The sequence below is a fragment of the Triturus cristatus genome, chromosome 3_1 (genome assembly GCF_964204655.1).
Source record: "Triturus cristatus chromosome 3_1, aTriCri1.1, whole genome shotgun sequence".
Classification (NCBI taxonomy): domain Eukaryota; kingdom Metazoa; phylum Chordata; class Amphibia; order Caudata; family Salamandridae; genus Triturus; species Triturus cristatus.
Window position 1 is genome coordinate 646,428,300 of NC_140583.1, and position 17,204 is coordinate 646,445,503.

The 17,204-nt window shown below is 44.3% G+C and overlaps 1 protein-coding gene across 1 annotated transcript in view; it reads left to right on the plus strand.

Annotated features, from left to right (window-relative positions):
- NOX5 (NADPH oxidase 5) overlaps positions 1-17,204 on the plus strand; it is a 195,922-nt gene that overhangs the window by 64,732 nt on the left and 113,986 nt on the right. The window contains exons 7-8 of the mRNA XM_085646368.1: positions 11,377-11,559; positions 12,442-12,574. Of these exons, the coding sequence (XP_085502494.1) occupies positions 11,377-11,559; positions 12,442-12,574 (316 nt within the window). The remainder of the gene's footprint in view (positions 1-11,376; positions 11,560-12,441; positions 12,575-17,204) is intronic.

Consider the following 17,204-nt stretch of genomic DNA (forward strand, 5'->3'; position numbering starts at 1 on the left):
TACAGAATTTTTGTAGTATTAATCTGAATCCTACCTTTTTAGTTACATATCATGGGTACCTATATACATACTTCCTCACAGTCACTACCAATTCGTGGCCCGACATCCTTTTTCCATTTTGTTCCAATTGCCATGTGTGCCACCAATAACTTAGTTATAAGTATTCTGTGTACTAAGGATATGGCATGCTTATGCAGCGGGGAAGAGAGTACTCTCTGCTCAAGCGGGGATTCTAGTTCAATAGCACATATTTCAACTAGGCATATCTATAGTATAGAGAGTTTGGAAATGTAAATTCCCTCTGAAATCCTTTGAATGATTGATTCTTATGGTCCCCAGATATGAACTAACTTTAAAAAGCCTATTATGCCCCATTTGTGTAATCCTTCCAGGTACCCAAAATTGCCCAGTTTTGCTGAACCCATTGGTAATGTCTCTAGAACGAGCCTTCACTACCCTCCCCCACCCCAATTGTCGATTTCCTTCTTGCTAGTTCTTTATTACAGTTTTTGTGTTATCTGGCAATATTTTGTGGGCCTTTCCACCATATGGTAAACCCGGGAATCCACTGGCTTCCATTGCTCTTTTGTCTGAAATTACAGATGGCTCCGGCTTCCACTAAATATCCAGTCATTAATCAAGTCTAACTGAGATGCCCAATAATACATTTTGAGATCAGGTAGGGCGATTTCTCTATCATAGATTCCCCTGCAAGGGGTAGACAATACAATGCTCGTTGCTCCTCCACCCCACAATAAGGTGCGTGTAACGCTCCCTGTTTTTTTAAAGTACATTTCAAGGACCGGGTACAGGGTATTTTGAAGCACAGATCAAAATTTTGGAGATGGTAGTCATTTTGTAAGATGCTGCCCTACCCTGCAAGGAGGGCAGGAGCTTCCTCCAGTGCGTAACATTGCATTTATATTCTTCAAGGAGTTTCATCAGGTTTGAGTCCATAAAACTCTCCTTGGATATATACATTCCCAGGTCTCGAAAGCCTTCCATTGAGATCTGGAATGTACAGTCCATTCTTCTTGGGGAAGATGGGGGATTCTGTAAGGGGAAATAGCATGGATTTGGACCAATTAAAACAGAACTCCGAGTACTTCCCATGTACTGTATTTTTTAGTCCAAACCACCCCCACCTCACCCTTTTATGCTTTCTGGTATTGTAGTGAGGCTGCTGCAGTGTTTTTTCCCCACTTTGCTTTTATTACAATTTTTACATTATACAGTCATATACGGCTTAATCATGCCAACATTACAACTTTGCAGATTTTCTACACATTGGCAACACATCATATCTGCAGCGTCCCCATCCTGCAGTCCAGAGAAGTGGGGGGAGGGATCATTTACAGATCCCTTTGCACCAACATTCGGATGATATACAAAGAATGTAGCCCAGGTTTGCCTAACACGTGTCCACTCTCTGCAGCTGCTGCACGCCATTACGCCCTAGGCTGCTACATTGTTATATGGACCATGTTCTGGGGCCTATATATAGCATTTCTAAAAACTGCGTAAGCCAATTAAATAATTGAAGCAGCCTCTTTCACTTTATAATATTGGTAATATCGTAATAGTTGCTTGTCCAAATGTGCATAACAGAATAACAGAAGTACGGGAAGTCTAGCTGCGGAAGAGATGTGGGCCAATTCCACCACCAGCATACTCAATAAGTTGTCTGATCCAAATATTGATTTTAGCATGTTCTCCTCAAACAGCTTAGTTTTTCCCACGTTGACTGATTCCGGTAAATCAAAAATGCGTAATTTTTTTTTCAGCGTGACTCTTCCTCAAAGTCCTCATTTTTTGCTTGTTTTACCAGCAACATCTTTTCCATGTTGAGGCTGCATGTTTATCCAGCTTAGCGACCAGGGTTTTCATACATTGGTTTAGGGAGTCAATCTGATCATTAATACACAGTAGACTATATTGCATGGCTTGCAATCAGGGCTTTAAGTGGGCTGGGTCCTGTCGGTTCTCAAAAGCAGGTTCTGAGACGAGTCCCTATCGGGCTTTCCATTTTTGCTCTCACCCTCCTGGGAACAAAAAAAATCTTAACCCTGCATCAGTGCCACCCTTCGCAGCTTTTGATGTAACTTCAAAGGGGCTCCTTATGCTTCTTTCACAGTCTCATCATTTCAGAACTGAAGCATTTCCAATATTATATATACCGAAGCTGTAGTTGTTGCTTCTTTATCTTATGCAACTAACAACCATTGCAACGCCAATAGTCCTGGCTTGTTGTAGGTGTAATGTTACTTGTATAATATATTTGGATGCAATGACAGAAGCAGCAAATTAACAGTCCGGCGGCACACTATGCTAAGCACAGATTTTTAATTTTCGAGTTTTAAGCCACACCCTTAATTTCATCGTCCATGCCCCTTTGAGAGGCCCCTGCCACCAGTTTTTTCATCCCACTTAAAGCCCTGCTTGCAGTAATGACTTCAGAATCAGAGTTTTTATTCTTGGTGTGTGAGCTCTTGGCCATGTCTGTTTCCTTGTCTTACAATTTGGTCGAGTTCTTAAATTCGAACGTGAGCCGGGGCTGCTTGTTGTATGTTTTGCCCATTTTATCCTGCGGCAGTGTAGACATTGCAAGTGCTGTATGGTGTGGAGGGGACATTTGCTCATGTTGTAGGGAGCGATTTAGCGGAATTAGCTGAGATTCAGAGCATGGTGCGGATTTGGAATCCCAAACATGTCCAGACCCGCTGCTTAATTTCTTGCTTTTACAAAGTGTCTTAAGTCGCACTAATGTCTAAAGCTCACACAACCGAACAATGTTGCTGTGTCACATGTAGGACTTAACTGGACATTTCTCTACCACAATTAGAGCAGGTTGTGCAGTATCTGCTTTAGAGAGGGCCTAACCAACATCCAACACATTGGGACTCCATCAGACCCCACAGTCACCAAAGTGAAAATGGCACATAGTGTGAGAGTCACTGGAACTGGTATCGCCCTTCCATTCGCTAAAATGACAGCCTGTTAAGTCAGCTTCAATCATAGAAGGATCCCAGTTTATTTAGTTGCAGCTACTTCTGGAAGATCCATGCTGGGCTCTTTTTCACCACTAGTTCAGGGTAGGTTTACTTTTCAGTACCTGCAATAATTCATCATCTTCAATCAAGAACTATGTGATTGACAAATAGGTTTTCCTGCTATGTTTGGCTTTTTCCTCCTAGCTGGAACATCTTAAGGAGGCATGTGACACCTTCATATGCATGTTAAGTACAGCGTGGCCCCATGGGCTACTGGTAGAAGCAGTCCCTTCCTCGGGCAATCAAGAAGTAAACTTGATAGACCTTCACAGCATCTAGCCCTTGGCAATCCAGCACCAGCCTTCCGATTTGTTGATGTCGGAAAGGAGGAGTTAGTAGGTGCCACTCTTGCTACAACTGTAGCAATAAATCGATGGGATAAGAGTACAGAGATAGGATACGTCCTTGCAGACCATCCATAGGCCGTACCAAATTTTAAATGCATAGATGAGTGGCCAACGTAGGATGCCGGTAGGAGGATGGGTATTGATGGTCCTCCGTTCTATCCTTCCCCTGGAGTGCTTCCAGTGATTGTGCTCCGTGTTCCTCTCTCAGCACAAATGTTCTCACTGGAGTTGAAAAGAAGTGAGTTGGAGGGAGAAAGGTGTATTGTTGCTCCTAATTGTCTGCAAAAGATTCAAGATGATTTTCTTACGTATATGCATCAAAAAACTGTAGAAGTGGTGCTTATGCAAGATCTCCTTTTTACAATAAATTGCTAGTGAGAACGATGAAGTGGGAAATGAGTTCCCTTTGGTTGTCTGTGTATGGGTATCCCTGATATGCTTAAGTGCATAGGACCTCTAGTCATAAACACGAGGGCCTGATTCACAAAGGGCCTCCGCACTCGTGGCGGAGACCCCACAGCTGTGGGGGAATCTTCCCTGCATCTAACTATCCACAGAAAGCATTGTTTCTTCCAATGTTGTGTCCTTAGCTTTAAGGCAAATATTTTTAACAGTCATGTATCATATATATTATATCTGTTATTTCAGACACTAGAGGCTTTTTCAGTAGGTGTTGGGTGCTATAGAAAATTAGGTGTGCAAATGTTTTTCACTGGATTGTTGCAGCACTGGATACATATTTTGTGTTAAAGGGATCTTTTATTGGGCTGGGCTTCGGTAAGGTGAAAAGGTGACTGCGGCTGCTGGGCTTACATGGTTACTAACCCCACTGGGGCTTCTGGGTTCATATCTAACCGGAACGGGACCTCAACAGTAAATTTACAAGGGAGAGGCTCATCTTTGCATTTTCCTTAATGTTTTCCCCTCTCCTGCCTTATTTGCTTAGTGTTCATGCAGACTTCGGCAAGGGTCACTCGCTGTATATAGAATGCAAATATGTAAGTAAATCAAACATCAATGATTTCTTTTTTTTGTATCACGTTTCTTTATCGACATATTTTGCATTGTACATATAATCATGAGTTAGCATTTGTGTACGATCATTCTTTATATCACAAACTTGCATTTGGATCGAATGTTAGTAAAGTAGAACCCAACTATAACGTTTGCCATTACCTGCACAGCACATGGAATCTCTTTCTTATATGACCCTCATTTCTGTGTCTGTCGATATGTTCCAAAAAGTCTTCCTTACATCTCCAGCCTCTGTACCCCCTCCTTGTTCCCTGTCTTCAGTTCCCTCCCATGGATACATATATTCAGATGATAATCCTTGAGCCGATACCCTTTATTTACACAGATGTCAAGGCGCAGCTCAAGTTTCCAATCGAGTCTGTGCTTTGGTATTTCCCAGATTTCAACTCTGCCTTGCCCTGTTTCCAGACCATTGTTCCACCGCTCAAGCAGCAAAGCATCACATTCCCGTCACAAATGGGTCTCGGATAAAGTTTTCCCATGTTTCTCGACACTTATCAATTTGGTCCCTAAGGCTGGCTATTATTCGTCCATGGGAGGTCACTTTGTACATTTCCTGCATCCATGTGTTTTTGAAAAACAACTGTTCGTTCGCCTTAGTCGAAAAATGCACATTTTCGCTGTGGTCAGTGCCGGAAATAGCCACCACCACCGATAGAATATATCTGGATACTGTTCAAAGTCATGGAGCAGAGTTGTCTGAGCCATCAAGCGTCCTCCCATGTGCAGCTTATCCGTATAACCATCTCCATGTGGGTCCTAAAACCGGCTAGAGATGAGCTTTCCCAGAGCAAATGAACTAGGTCTCCTTCCTGGGAGTCACATCTTCACCAGGTGGACTGTGGGAGAATCTTGAGTGTATTTATTCTGTTAGGAGACCAGTGCCATATGTGTAATACTTTGAAATAACACAGTTTGAGAGGGACTTTAGGCCTTCAGGACCTGAAGGAGCGTCTAGCCAGCTGGCTCCGTCCAATCCTGGCTTCCTTTAGTACAGTAGAAGTTTCTAATATTAGAACTGAGATTATTTGAAATGGATTGATATATTGTATGACCACTCACTAAACTACAACAGTTTACTATTGATATAATTCCAATAATCCAATTTTCCATGTATTGATTATGTCCCAAAAATTAGGGTGAATCAATTTTAAATTGTTCAAAATTCCATGTATATACAAAAAAAAGTCTGTGGCTGTAGACTCTGGTTCTGGATCTCCAAGAATCCTATAGCAAGAGTACCCAACTATCATTTTCCATGTATTGATTATGTCCCAGTATGGCCTTCCCCCTGATGGTGTGGAAGGACATCCCCTTACACGTTTGGGTGTGCCTGGGAGTAGGCTGGAAAATATGAAAAATTGCAAAATGTGATAGATTAAGAAAATGTTGTAAAATCACTTAGCTGGCTTTTTTGTGCATAACAAGTTCTGTTTGGTGGTCAGCTCAACCTTGAGGCCCTATAGCCTCTAGTTCGAGACCAGGGATAATTCCCATGGTTTTTGTGACTTGATGGGGATGTGTACCTTTCCCAGCTTCAGGCGTGGTTTTCGAATCTCCCCAGAGAAACGTTTTAAAAATATTTATTTTCAGCTGATGTTAATTGGGATGGGATATGTAACAGTATCATTAAGAAAAAATATGTGAACCTGAGCATGACAATCATTTTAATGAGTTGTGAGCTCCCCAGATTGAGTGATTGAGGCGTGACCAGCTGTTTAAATCTATTTGAACTTTTGTGAGTAGTGGGGCGATGTTGCATTTGACCATGTCTGTCAAGCCAGATGTGACTTCGATCCTTATGTATCTCATTTTATCAGTCGTCCATCTAAATGGCTGACCTCCAAGAGTGGCCACCGAAGTGTGACCCTTGAGTAGCATCGCTTCACATTTATGCCAGTTGATCTTGCAACCAGACAAATGAAAAAAGTAGGATATCAAGTCAAGGAGAGCCCCATTGAGGATATTGGCTCCGAAAGTGTGACAAGTATGTCATCTGCATACAGCGATAGTTTGTGTGTCCCTCCTGGCATCAGTATCCCTTGTATATCTTGAGTTTCCGTGGTAGCTATCACCAGCAGCTCTAGACCTAGAACAAATAGGAGGGAGGATAAGGGGTATCCGTGTCTGGTGCCCCTCCTAATTTGAAAGGGGGAAGACATGTAACTATTGCAGATGACCCTTGCTGTGGTTTGTGTATAAAGCTCTTGAATTCTGGAGATGAATACAAGTCCCAGTGAAACGGAAAACAGGTACTCCCACTCAACCCTAACAAAAGCCTTTTCAGCATCTAGGTAGACCACTGGTTTTTCATCTTGGTATACCCGTAAATGCCACAAAACGTGGGCCAAATAGTGGAGGTGCGAAGCTGAGAATCACTAGTACTAGTTTTAGAGAGTTTGCTAGGAGTTCTTTTTCATGATTTTTGTATCCACATTCAGTAGTGAAATTGGACTTTAACTGGTGCAATATAATGAGTCTTTTAGTATGAGGGCATTTCTGGCACCATTTGCCTCTCTCAGGTTTTTGAGATGCTGGTCTCAATAAATGTCTTGTGAAGCAGCGGAACTAAGAGGTCTCTATGTAGTTTGTAGTATTCTACTGCATACCCATCTAAGCCAAGTGTTTTGCTGTATGGGAGGCAATTTCATCTTCTATTAGACTTCCTCAAGACTTTTCCTCTGTTCAAGGGAGAGCGCTGGAAGTTACGGTTTGTGTGTCTATGCTGTCGGAAGAGTCTAAGGAGGGAGAAAAGGCCCACAGGGTGTGTAAAATGTCCATTGGGTGGATTACAGTAACGTTTTGAGGGTTAAGTATCACTGGGATAGTATGGTTGGCCTCTTCCTGTTGCATTTGAAGTGCCATGAATCTATTTGCCTTTCTCACATTGCTCATAATACCTTTTCCTGAGGGGGTATGGTGCTGTTTCTTCCTTTGAGCTATTCAGATTGTTAAGTTTATGCTTCACCTCAAGCAGCTCCTTCAGGGTCTTTGTGGAGTGTCCAGAGGAGTAATTGGCTGTCAGTGTTTTCAATTGTTTCCCTAAGGATACCCTATGTTGGTCTGCTTCTCTCTTTCTACTGGATATTTCTCTCCTGCTCTCCCACATCTAGCCACCTTCCCCGCTTCCCACAGGGCCTCCAGGAGAGGAGACTGTCCCGTCATTATCCTTCAGGAAAACTTGAAGGAAAGGCATCAAGCATTTTATGTCATCAGGGAGTTTATAATCGGAAAGGTTCAAACATTTTTGACTGGCCCCATGTTCGTAGACCCATGTCTAACCAGATTTGGATGGTATAATGGCCAGAGATCCCAGTGGGTTTGATGACAGTGACTATAAATTCTCCTAGTAGCTAACTGGACATCAAAAAGTAATCTATGCGTATCTGCATATCATGGACGCTTGAGGTAAAGGTGCAGTCTTGTTTTGTAGGGTTGTGAAGTCTCCCTTGGTTTAGCAGGGATAAGCCAGTCATCATATCTCCTAACCTAACTCTGTCTATGCTGGGGTGAAGTGATGGGTGGTCAGATTTGTTCATAAATTGTTCAAGAGCCATGTTCCAATCTCCACCTAGGATGACCTTAGTTTTAGGTTACTGATGTAGGATTCTGGATATTGCATCGAGGGTGGTTGTCTTTTTGTGTACAGGGGCATATATTGAGCCTATGGGGAGACCCTGTTTCTGTATGGAGGCCCTGCTAAAGATAAAACGGCACTGCGGGTATCTTCACAACTTGTAGACCCTCACTGCTAATTATTATGGCCACACCCCACTTGCAATGTAATTTAGAGGAGGGAATCTTATCTTCTCCTTGTTCCAACTTGCTGGTGTTCTATTCCCTATCTACCCAGTCTCTCCTGAGGGTTTTTGCTTTCCAAATCAGAAAAGTGAATCTCTTGAAGCAGTCTGCATCTGGCTGTAGAAAGTGTGAATAATTCAGAATTTCCTTCCACTTTATATAATGGGTGAGGCCACTTACATTTAGAGATATTATGGAGAGTTGTGTCAGGGTTTCCATTCGCATGTTGTCGAGGCCTAGTGGTAAGAATCGAGTTAGAAAGGAAATGGCTCCAATGTGTATTTGACCTGCAGCAGTGGTTTGGGTAGAACTGTCCTCCGGAGAAGGGCTGGGTGTCGATATGTGTTGCAGGTAAGAGGAAGGGGAGAGAGTCCACTTGTTACTTGACTCCAGGGTATGGGATGGAGGTTGAAGCTGGTGTTCTAGGCTGCTTCTCAAAGTCAATCTTGTAGGGGTTTGTCATCATACTATGAGAGGACTTGTTATTGTGACCCAGATATATGGCGAGAGGATTTGGTTGAAAAGGCAGGTATTGTCCCAGCTTAAAAATGGGAAAAAAGTTTGTTAATCAGGTGGATAGTGGTGCCCCCGAGAAATCGGCCATACCACATCAGACCAACATTTACCTAGGATTCACAATTCAGTCCCATTTAAGCCAAAGGTAGTATGTTGAGTAAGAGAAGCAGAGGGCGGAGGATGGGAAAAGGCCGGAAAGGAGAAAGGGGAGAGTAGGATATGAGCACGAGAGGGGGCAAGGGAAGAGCAGGGAAAGTATATGCGTCTTATGGTACAGGGATGTCGGCGGGGATCTTTTTCATCTAGAAATACCTTCCCCTGATGTCTGACAAGGTCATCAAACTGCTTGTTCAAAAGCAGTTTTAGTTTCTAGTTTTCTTGAAGTGGTTTTCGTGGGGAGCAGGATTTGTCTGTTGATGTGCTTGTCGGCGCTGAGGTTTATATGACTGTGCTGATGACCAGCACTTGATGACTTCTTCATGATGCTTTCTTTCTTCTGGGGTGATGTTCGCTGGTTCTCCTTTATCTGTGGTGGCAGCCGAGTGGTGATCATTGTTCTCAGTGCCCAGGAAAACCTGCATATTTGTGTCTGAGATGGTATCTAGGAATCCATTCAAGTGTCCTGGGTCTCAAAGATCCATCGTTTTTTTGGCCTGCGTGATGAGCATTATGGTTATGGCTGGGTCTAGGAGCCCCTTGGCATATCCTTAGCTGCTTGAGGCAAGAGTGCATCGGGAGAAATCGAATCCTGCTGGTCATTATTTCCTGTGAAAAGTCTTGTGAGATCATTATCTTGTGTTCATTGTATGACACACGCCCATGGGTTCCTTTGCTCCCTTGATGATTTGTAGTGCCCTTTGGTGACATAAAAAGCATGCTATAATCTGTCTCGATACTTCTTTGCCAAGTATATTCTGTGTGACCTCTGGAACTCCAAAAGGGGGGGGGTCAAAAGCTCATTTCGCGATGGCCGGGATGAATTGAGATAAGAAAGAAATCATGTCCTCTCCTTCGATTGACTCTGGCACTTGTGAGATTATTAGACTGTGTGTCTGGTTTCTGTCTTCCAGTTCTAGTAGTTTCTGGTGGAGGTACCAGTGGTTCTGTTCCCAATCTATCCAGGAGGCTATCTTTTTTACGTGTGGTCCAGTCTGTTTTCCTCAATTTGCATCCTGGCATTGAAGGAGGGAATGTTTGTGTGGAAGGATTAGACATTCACCGATGTCTTGAAGGTGTTCTCAGCCACCTTCACCATGGTCAATTGTCACGATAATGTCCAATGCCATCTCTTGTGGTGGTTAATCTGATTCCAGGGAAGTTTTAGCAGGTTTGCCTGTGATCGCCTCCATGAACAGCAGCTGCATTACTTTTATTGACAGAATGATTGGCTCTAGTCGGAAAGGAGAACGGAGTCTACCTCCACTTTTACTTAGTCCATACGATGCGTGCCCTTCTACATTCCTCAGAGTGTTAGTCTGAGGCAAGAAGGCGTCATAGGCTTTAGAGGGAATATTGCCACGTATTGTCTTTTAATTCCCAATTTACAGGCGCTCTGACCTGTCCCCAGGATATGAAAGCAGTATTTGGTCTGTATGTTCACTGACAGGTTGCCTAGTCGGTGCTTGTAGTTTCAAGCCCTTCTCATATAGTCCTCTGGATGAGAGAAGGAATTCCAGCTCGGGATCCCTGTCAGGTCAGTCTGCCCTGCGGTTGCCAGAATTAACCAAGTATTCAGGTGTTGTCACCGCCTCAGGATCTTTCCACATCGATAATCGTTTGACCCCCTTTCTATGTCTTACAGATGTGGTATGTGATTGACCCTAGGTGGGGGGGTGTGTGTATAATATGTTGTGTTTGGTCTCATGGTAGGAAGGGGGAGCCACACCCCACCACCCTTGTGGTTTATGTGCAACAAGTCTCACTAAGGTCCCCATGGATTCAAGTTAGCCTGGCTGATCAGGGGTGGTACCCCGATACTGGTCCCAGGATGCTTGTTTTGTGTCCAGGGAAGTCATGGCTTGGCAGTTCGGGCTGGACTGTTCCCATGAGGCACAGGGTCAGACTGATTTGAGTTTAGCTTAGTCTGAACTGGGGTGGCAAAGTGAGCTAAAGAATGATGATGGATTCAACCCAGATCTGTGACTGGGGGTGAGTGTCTGAAAAGTTTCAGTGCTCCGTCTATCATCTCTTTGTGTTTGCTTCAGTCAGTCAGCAGTCATTTTATTAGTCATTTGACCGCTGACTGACTGACCAGTGGGGCGATGCTCCTCCACCATTAGGGAGGAGGAGTCACCCCTGGTATTGCACTATGTGCTCTCAAGGCCCATCCCCTTCGGCTGCAGATCGCAGTGCATGGTCCTGGCGATGCACTTTCTGTAGCACTGCAGTCCGTGTTTAAGTTACGTGTGCTACACTCACATACACCGAACATAGCCTATGACCTTCAGATGACACTGCCATCACTGTTGCCATTTGGTGCTTAGATATCTGCAAGGATCCAAGGCATGCTCCATCGTGTGTCTTCTTGTGCTTACCTTTTGCCCAGGCTCACCATTCCCACTCAGTATTGAATCGCTGCAGTCTGGAAGCAAGAAAAGATACAGCAACTTTCTTCTTGTTCTTTGCAGGTTTTCTATTGGACCCACCTCTCCTACATCTGGATCTGGATTCTACTTGTTCTTCACGGGCCTCAGTTTTGGAAATGGTTCTTGGTGCCTGGGTTTATTTTCCTGCTGGAGAAGGTGATTGGCATTGCTGTGTCCCGCATCGGGGGACTGTACATTGTCGAGACCAATCTTCTGCCATCTAAGGTACGGTGAACATCATCAGTTGGCACTGCCCCTTTACAGAAATCACCAACTTGAAAAATCCTTTCTGTGGGGATGGGAGCGGGACTGGAAGGTTACAAAGTCTAACACCCCGATTGTTGCTGGTCCTGCCTATAGAAGCCAAACTTCCCACTCACTTCTAAGGACCACCTGGCAGACTTCACTGCCAATGAAGAGTTCTCCATAGAATTATATGGCAAAGCATGGATGCTAACATTAGTCCAGACTTTCCTTACTGACCTCAAGCAGCATCAAAACAATAAAGGAATTTTAGTTTATTGCATTGCTGATACACAGGTCAATAAATGAAGTTTGACAGAAAATCATGGGGCCCTTTTAAAAATTAAAATACAGACAGGGAGTTATATTTGGACTTGAGCATACTTTTATATTTTTTTCTATTTACAAACATTCCCGTAATACACCGAGAAAGTAGTTCCAGATCAAGATTTCCTGGCGCTACAGGAAATGTCATGTGAAAGTTCCAGCGTGCTCCTATTCCCGCAGTTCTAAATAATGCATACCTCTGCAAAGGGAGAACGACCCCCTTAGATCCCCATGCACATTTTTTCCCTGTACAGAAAAGATTTTTCTCCAAGGAGAAAGCCCTTGTTTTACACCCCACGAACATTTGGGTGATCCGTTCTCCAACTCAATCTGCTCTGTCCTGAAGCGAATCTCTGATCATTCCCAGAGTGGAAAGGTGGTGAAGTGGAGTTTGAGAATCCCCACAAACACAATGTTTGCCACCAAATTTACCTTTGTGAATAGGCTCATAATTGCTACCCACCATGCCGTAGAAAATCTGCATTAATGACCAGAATTATTTTCTTCCAATGTCTCCTATGTTTCATTTGAATTCAGGTCACCCATCTTGTGATCAAGAGGCCGCAGTCCTTCCAGTACAAGCCTGGCGACTATGTTTATGTGAATATCCCAGTCATAGCGAAGTACGAGTGGCACCCGTTTACCATCAGCAGCGCTCCAGAACAACCAGGTCATGTTTTGCCAGCACTGGCAGTTACCTTGAACAGTGTGGGCATGTGGCTGGAAACAGCTTCATTTTCATGTTGGTATGGATTAGTGATTTTGGAGGGGGAAAAGTAGGGAACTAGTAGAGTGTTATGTTTTGGTGGGAGAAACAATGAATGTTATTGTCACATTAAAGCCCGTTGCTTTGAGCTAAACCAGATGTTAAAAGCCCTGAATCAGAGTTTGCAGAGGGCCTAGAACAAGGGAGAAGGCCTTTAACAACTGCAATAGCCTGAGGCAGAAGGGCTATAGGGCTGTTAGAACATTTCATCCACCAAGCATAGAATGTTCTATATTAAAAAGGGAGAAACAAAAAGACAAACATTGGAATGTTGGAGTAGAAGGCTCTTACGGGCCATCAGTGGCCTGTAGCCACTCCATTGTCTTCAGTGGAGCTCACAACAGTCCAGTGTTCTAATATGTATTTATTACTTAATATATTTTTATAAGGGACATCTCTTGTCTTATTGTTGGCATTCTATCGTTCTAGTGGCCCTGGACTAAGTTGGCTCTCTCTAGGACATAATGGGCTTGCTCCTTAATACATTGGCCATTGAAGGAGCCTCTCTTTGACACATGAAGGGTAATTTAAGTTTTATTGATGCCCTAGCATAACGTGGCCCTGTTAGCATATTATGGATATTCTAGTCATTAAGACGGTCTTAGCAAAATGCGCTCCTTATAATAATATTGTAATAAACCATGTGGTGAAGGATGATTTAATCTCAGCCACTGGCGATTGCAGTGGCCGCTTTCCAGTCCATTGTTTTTTTACCCACTATGCCACTGAAGACGGACTTCCACCATATACAAATAAGTACCGACCCTGCTTCTCATGGCAACAGTCCATCTCCAACTGCAAGGCAAGGCCAGTTTCAGCCTATTTATGCCTCATCGCTAGGGTGCAGGTTGAGTCCTGGGCCCAGAGAGAATAGGACACACATCTGGGCTTAAATATCGTACTCGGGGTGTCTACTGCAACAAACAACAAGGTTATGGATGAAGTTCTTGAATTATTCTCCACCACTGATGATCACTCATTCCAGTCCATCGTTTTTTCCCACCATGCCAATATATACAGAGGCCTGCCAACTGGAAAAGAGTACTGACCCTGCTCCTCATGGGGAACGCCCATTGTGAACGGCCAGGCGAAGCCCCCTCTAGAAGAGAATCCAAGGAACCCCAAACCGATGTGGCATATCTGGTTCTCATCATGAGGGTGCAGCTGGAGTCCTGTGGCACAATGAGTGCACGACTCATGTTTGGGCACACCTTCCACAAGGAAGCTTTGACCGTGGGACACGGAGCTCGTCCTCCTTTTTTTAAACAGGGCAAGTTCAGGGTCCGGGATTGAGAGGATCTGAGATTGCGCATGGGTCCATAAACAGCAAATAAAACAGTCATGTAAGAATTGTGGAGTGACAAGAATAAGGCTTTATGACATAAGCAGAGTGCTTTAAAGATGTGGTTTGGAACTGGTAACCAATGAAAGGAGAACAGTAGCGAAGAAACTGAAGCAGAGTTTGGCGCATTGTAAATCAGGCGCGCTGCAGCATTTCGTACAAACTGTAATTTGTGAACCAGTGAGTTAGGGAGACCAGTATACAGAGAGTTGCAATAGTTGGGTCTACTTGGACTTATATCCTTGGAGAGTCGATGGGCAGAAGAGAGGGGATCTTCCTGAGTACATTTATCGTGAAATAACAAGTGTATATGAGCTTTGAGATTTGTTTTTTGACAAATCTGCCATGTCTGCCTCTTGGCTCTACATTGCAAATCCGAGTCACAATTCTATGCTTCTGAGGTCCGCGCAGCTCACGCAACAGTTCTGATCTCAGTGAGCAGAGAACAGAGGGTTGCTCTTTCCATGAATGGAGCTGTGCTTTTTTATATTGTTTTACAGTTTGTAACGTGACTTGAGGGTATTAGAGTGATTTAACAGAAACCCAGACTGTGCTCACATTTTTTTGGCACAGGGAGATGAAGTGATTTGCCTACAATCACAGGATGTTGAGCGGAATACTAACATGGCTCCCCAGCAACAGCCACGAGGCCGCATCTCCTCCCTAATAAAAGGCCAGACAGAGAACAAAGACTGGCCTCTTTGGAGATACTCTTGCATGCTGTCATGTTACATTTTTATATATAATTCACATGTACCCCGAAGCTTCATGGCGCTAAGAGAAATTAATCAAACACACCACAGATTGATTGAAAAGCACTGGTTTGCTTTGCTCTTTGTAACCTGAGACAGCTGTTTCTAGTGTTAAGATGGGAGGGAGGGGATTTTGAGCCATGGCTGCCTCCTCATTTCTGCTGGTCTCACCAGAGGAATAATTAGGCAAATTTGATGAGAAGCCCTAAAGTTGAGTAGGGGTAAGGTGGTTAAATGTGGCTGGCCTGGTGTTCTTCTTGCTGATAGACAATTTCCATTGCCAGAGAGTCGCCCCCAGTGCACCTTAAGCAAGGAGGCAGACATATAGTTACATTTTTCTGCCCAACAATCATTTGTGCTGCATTCTGGAACAATTGGAGATTGCTCATCACTTCTTCAGGCCAAATAAATGTTTTTGCCGTTGTCCAGGCATTGTTGGACCAGGGTAGTCACCACTCTAATATGCATAGCGCTCCAAGAAAAAGTAGGAAAAGCTTCAAAAGGAGGGTTTTTCAAAGTCTGAACTGAATTGGATTTAGCTCCTTTGACTCAGGATAGGAAATTGAACCCCATAATTGTGAGTCTGGGTTCGTACGTTGTATATCGTTCTTGCAGGAATTCAGTTACAAGACATTCGCTACTGAATAAATTTAATGTAGGACGGTAAAGCACCAACTTCAACTCAGAGAGCACATGGCTGTCTTGAGTTTTCTTTACACAGTTCCCCACATGAATTGTGAAGAGGTACGGATGACCCTTCTCATCTTGGTTGGCACTTGTTGCTCTCCCAGTAGTGGTCAGCTTCCTATGGGTGTTCTCACACCAGGAATATGACTCCGCTTCTCCTCCTGGACAGCCTCTTGTCCTGCCAGGCCAGGGACACTCCTTGCCTGCATGAGCAGACAGTTGGGCCTCTAAGTGCTAGGCAGACTCTCAGCTTCTCCAGCAAGTTGTACAGACTTCAGGTGACGTCCCCGCACCTCTTGGAGACCGGCTGTCATGCAGACATCAGCCCTGGTCTGCCAGCAGGGCTGTGAGTCTTGTGCAGAGCACTCCCTTCGATGGTCAGTGAGGCAGCTTGGAACAGGAACACAGCGGGGTTGTTTGGACACAGATACTCATTCTGCAGACAGGCGATGTTGAGCCTCTGTCTAAGGTTCTGGAGCAGTTTGTGATGGCTTACTTTTAAACTTCATTTTACACCTGTAGTGCAGATAGCGTCTTTGTGCATGGTGATGGCTAGTTTCAAGCAGGAGTATTCAAAATATGGGCACAATGAAGTGTGAGGTCTCTGTACCTGGCTCTCATCCCCTTCCTGAAGTAACAGTCAGAGACAAAAAAAGGGCAGGACAGGCCCAGAAACGTCCCAACTTTTACCAACAGAATCTGCTGACTCACCTGCTCTCCCCTATCATCCACCAAATGTCAGTGCTCAGGAGAGCCTAAATAGCAATCGCTTGCTAAAAGGTCCTCATGGAATTTCTGAGGGTCGGTCTATCTCCAGCCTCTCTCACGTGAATATATGGGTCTCCACCCTCCACTTTCAGGAAGGCAGTAGGTGCACTTTACTGTTTGGGGAAGCTATATCCACCCTCCATCTTGTGGCATGCTAAACCAGAGGCCATCCAAAATTGATCCCACTGGGGCCAGCAAACATCATCACAATGTACATAGTCTCACTGTCAAGTATGTGCCACACATACATAAGGCAAACACACACTTGGCACACACATGAATGCTCTGTAGCTTGCTCTGACGTTTTACATGAGTGTGACCAGTAGGTTGCTCTCCCTTCTAGAACAGAAAAAGGGACTGTTTAGGGCTATTAATCTTTATAAATCGGTCGCTGCCACTACTGCTTCATGTCAATAACCTAGGATGTAGACATTTGTCCGGTGTCAAAAAAGAGGGCATGATTGATGTACCACTCCAGGTCATAAAATAGGTTCTAGAGCATGGCTTTAACATAGACAGAAGGAGGATGACTTTAGAACGGAACAGGAATTGCACAGCTTCTTTAGGAAGATCAGCCTTCATGCCTTCTTCTTTGGTAAACCACCCATGGAGATCGACAACTCTGGGCTCCCCAAGCCTCTACCTTTACACCATCGGCAGGAATGGTGCCACCCGAGGTACTCACCTTTGAGCAGGCCGTCCTGAAGGATCTTGGCAAAACTCCTTGCAAGACCCCCTTTTACAACATGTCTAAGATGGAAACAAAGGCCATGCAGATGCTGGGGACCGATACCTCTATCACCATAAAATCAGTGGATAAGGGTGGTGCCATTGTAATCCAAGACACCGCAGACTACAATTTGGAATGTAGATGACAACTGTCCAACAACCGCCACTATACACCTATCAGGGAAGACCCCACCCCACGTCTCAACACGCATATAACATCAATGATGTTTACAGCTGAGGCACAGGGGTGGATCAG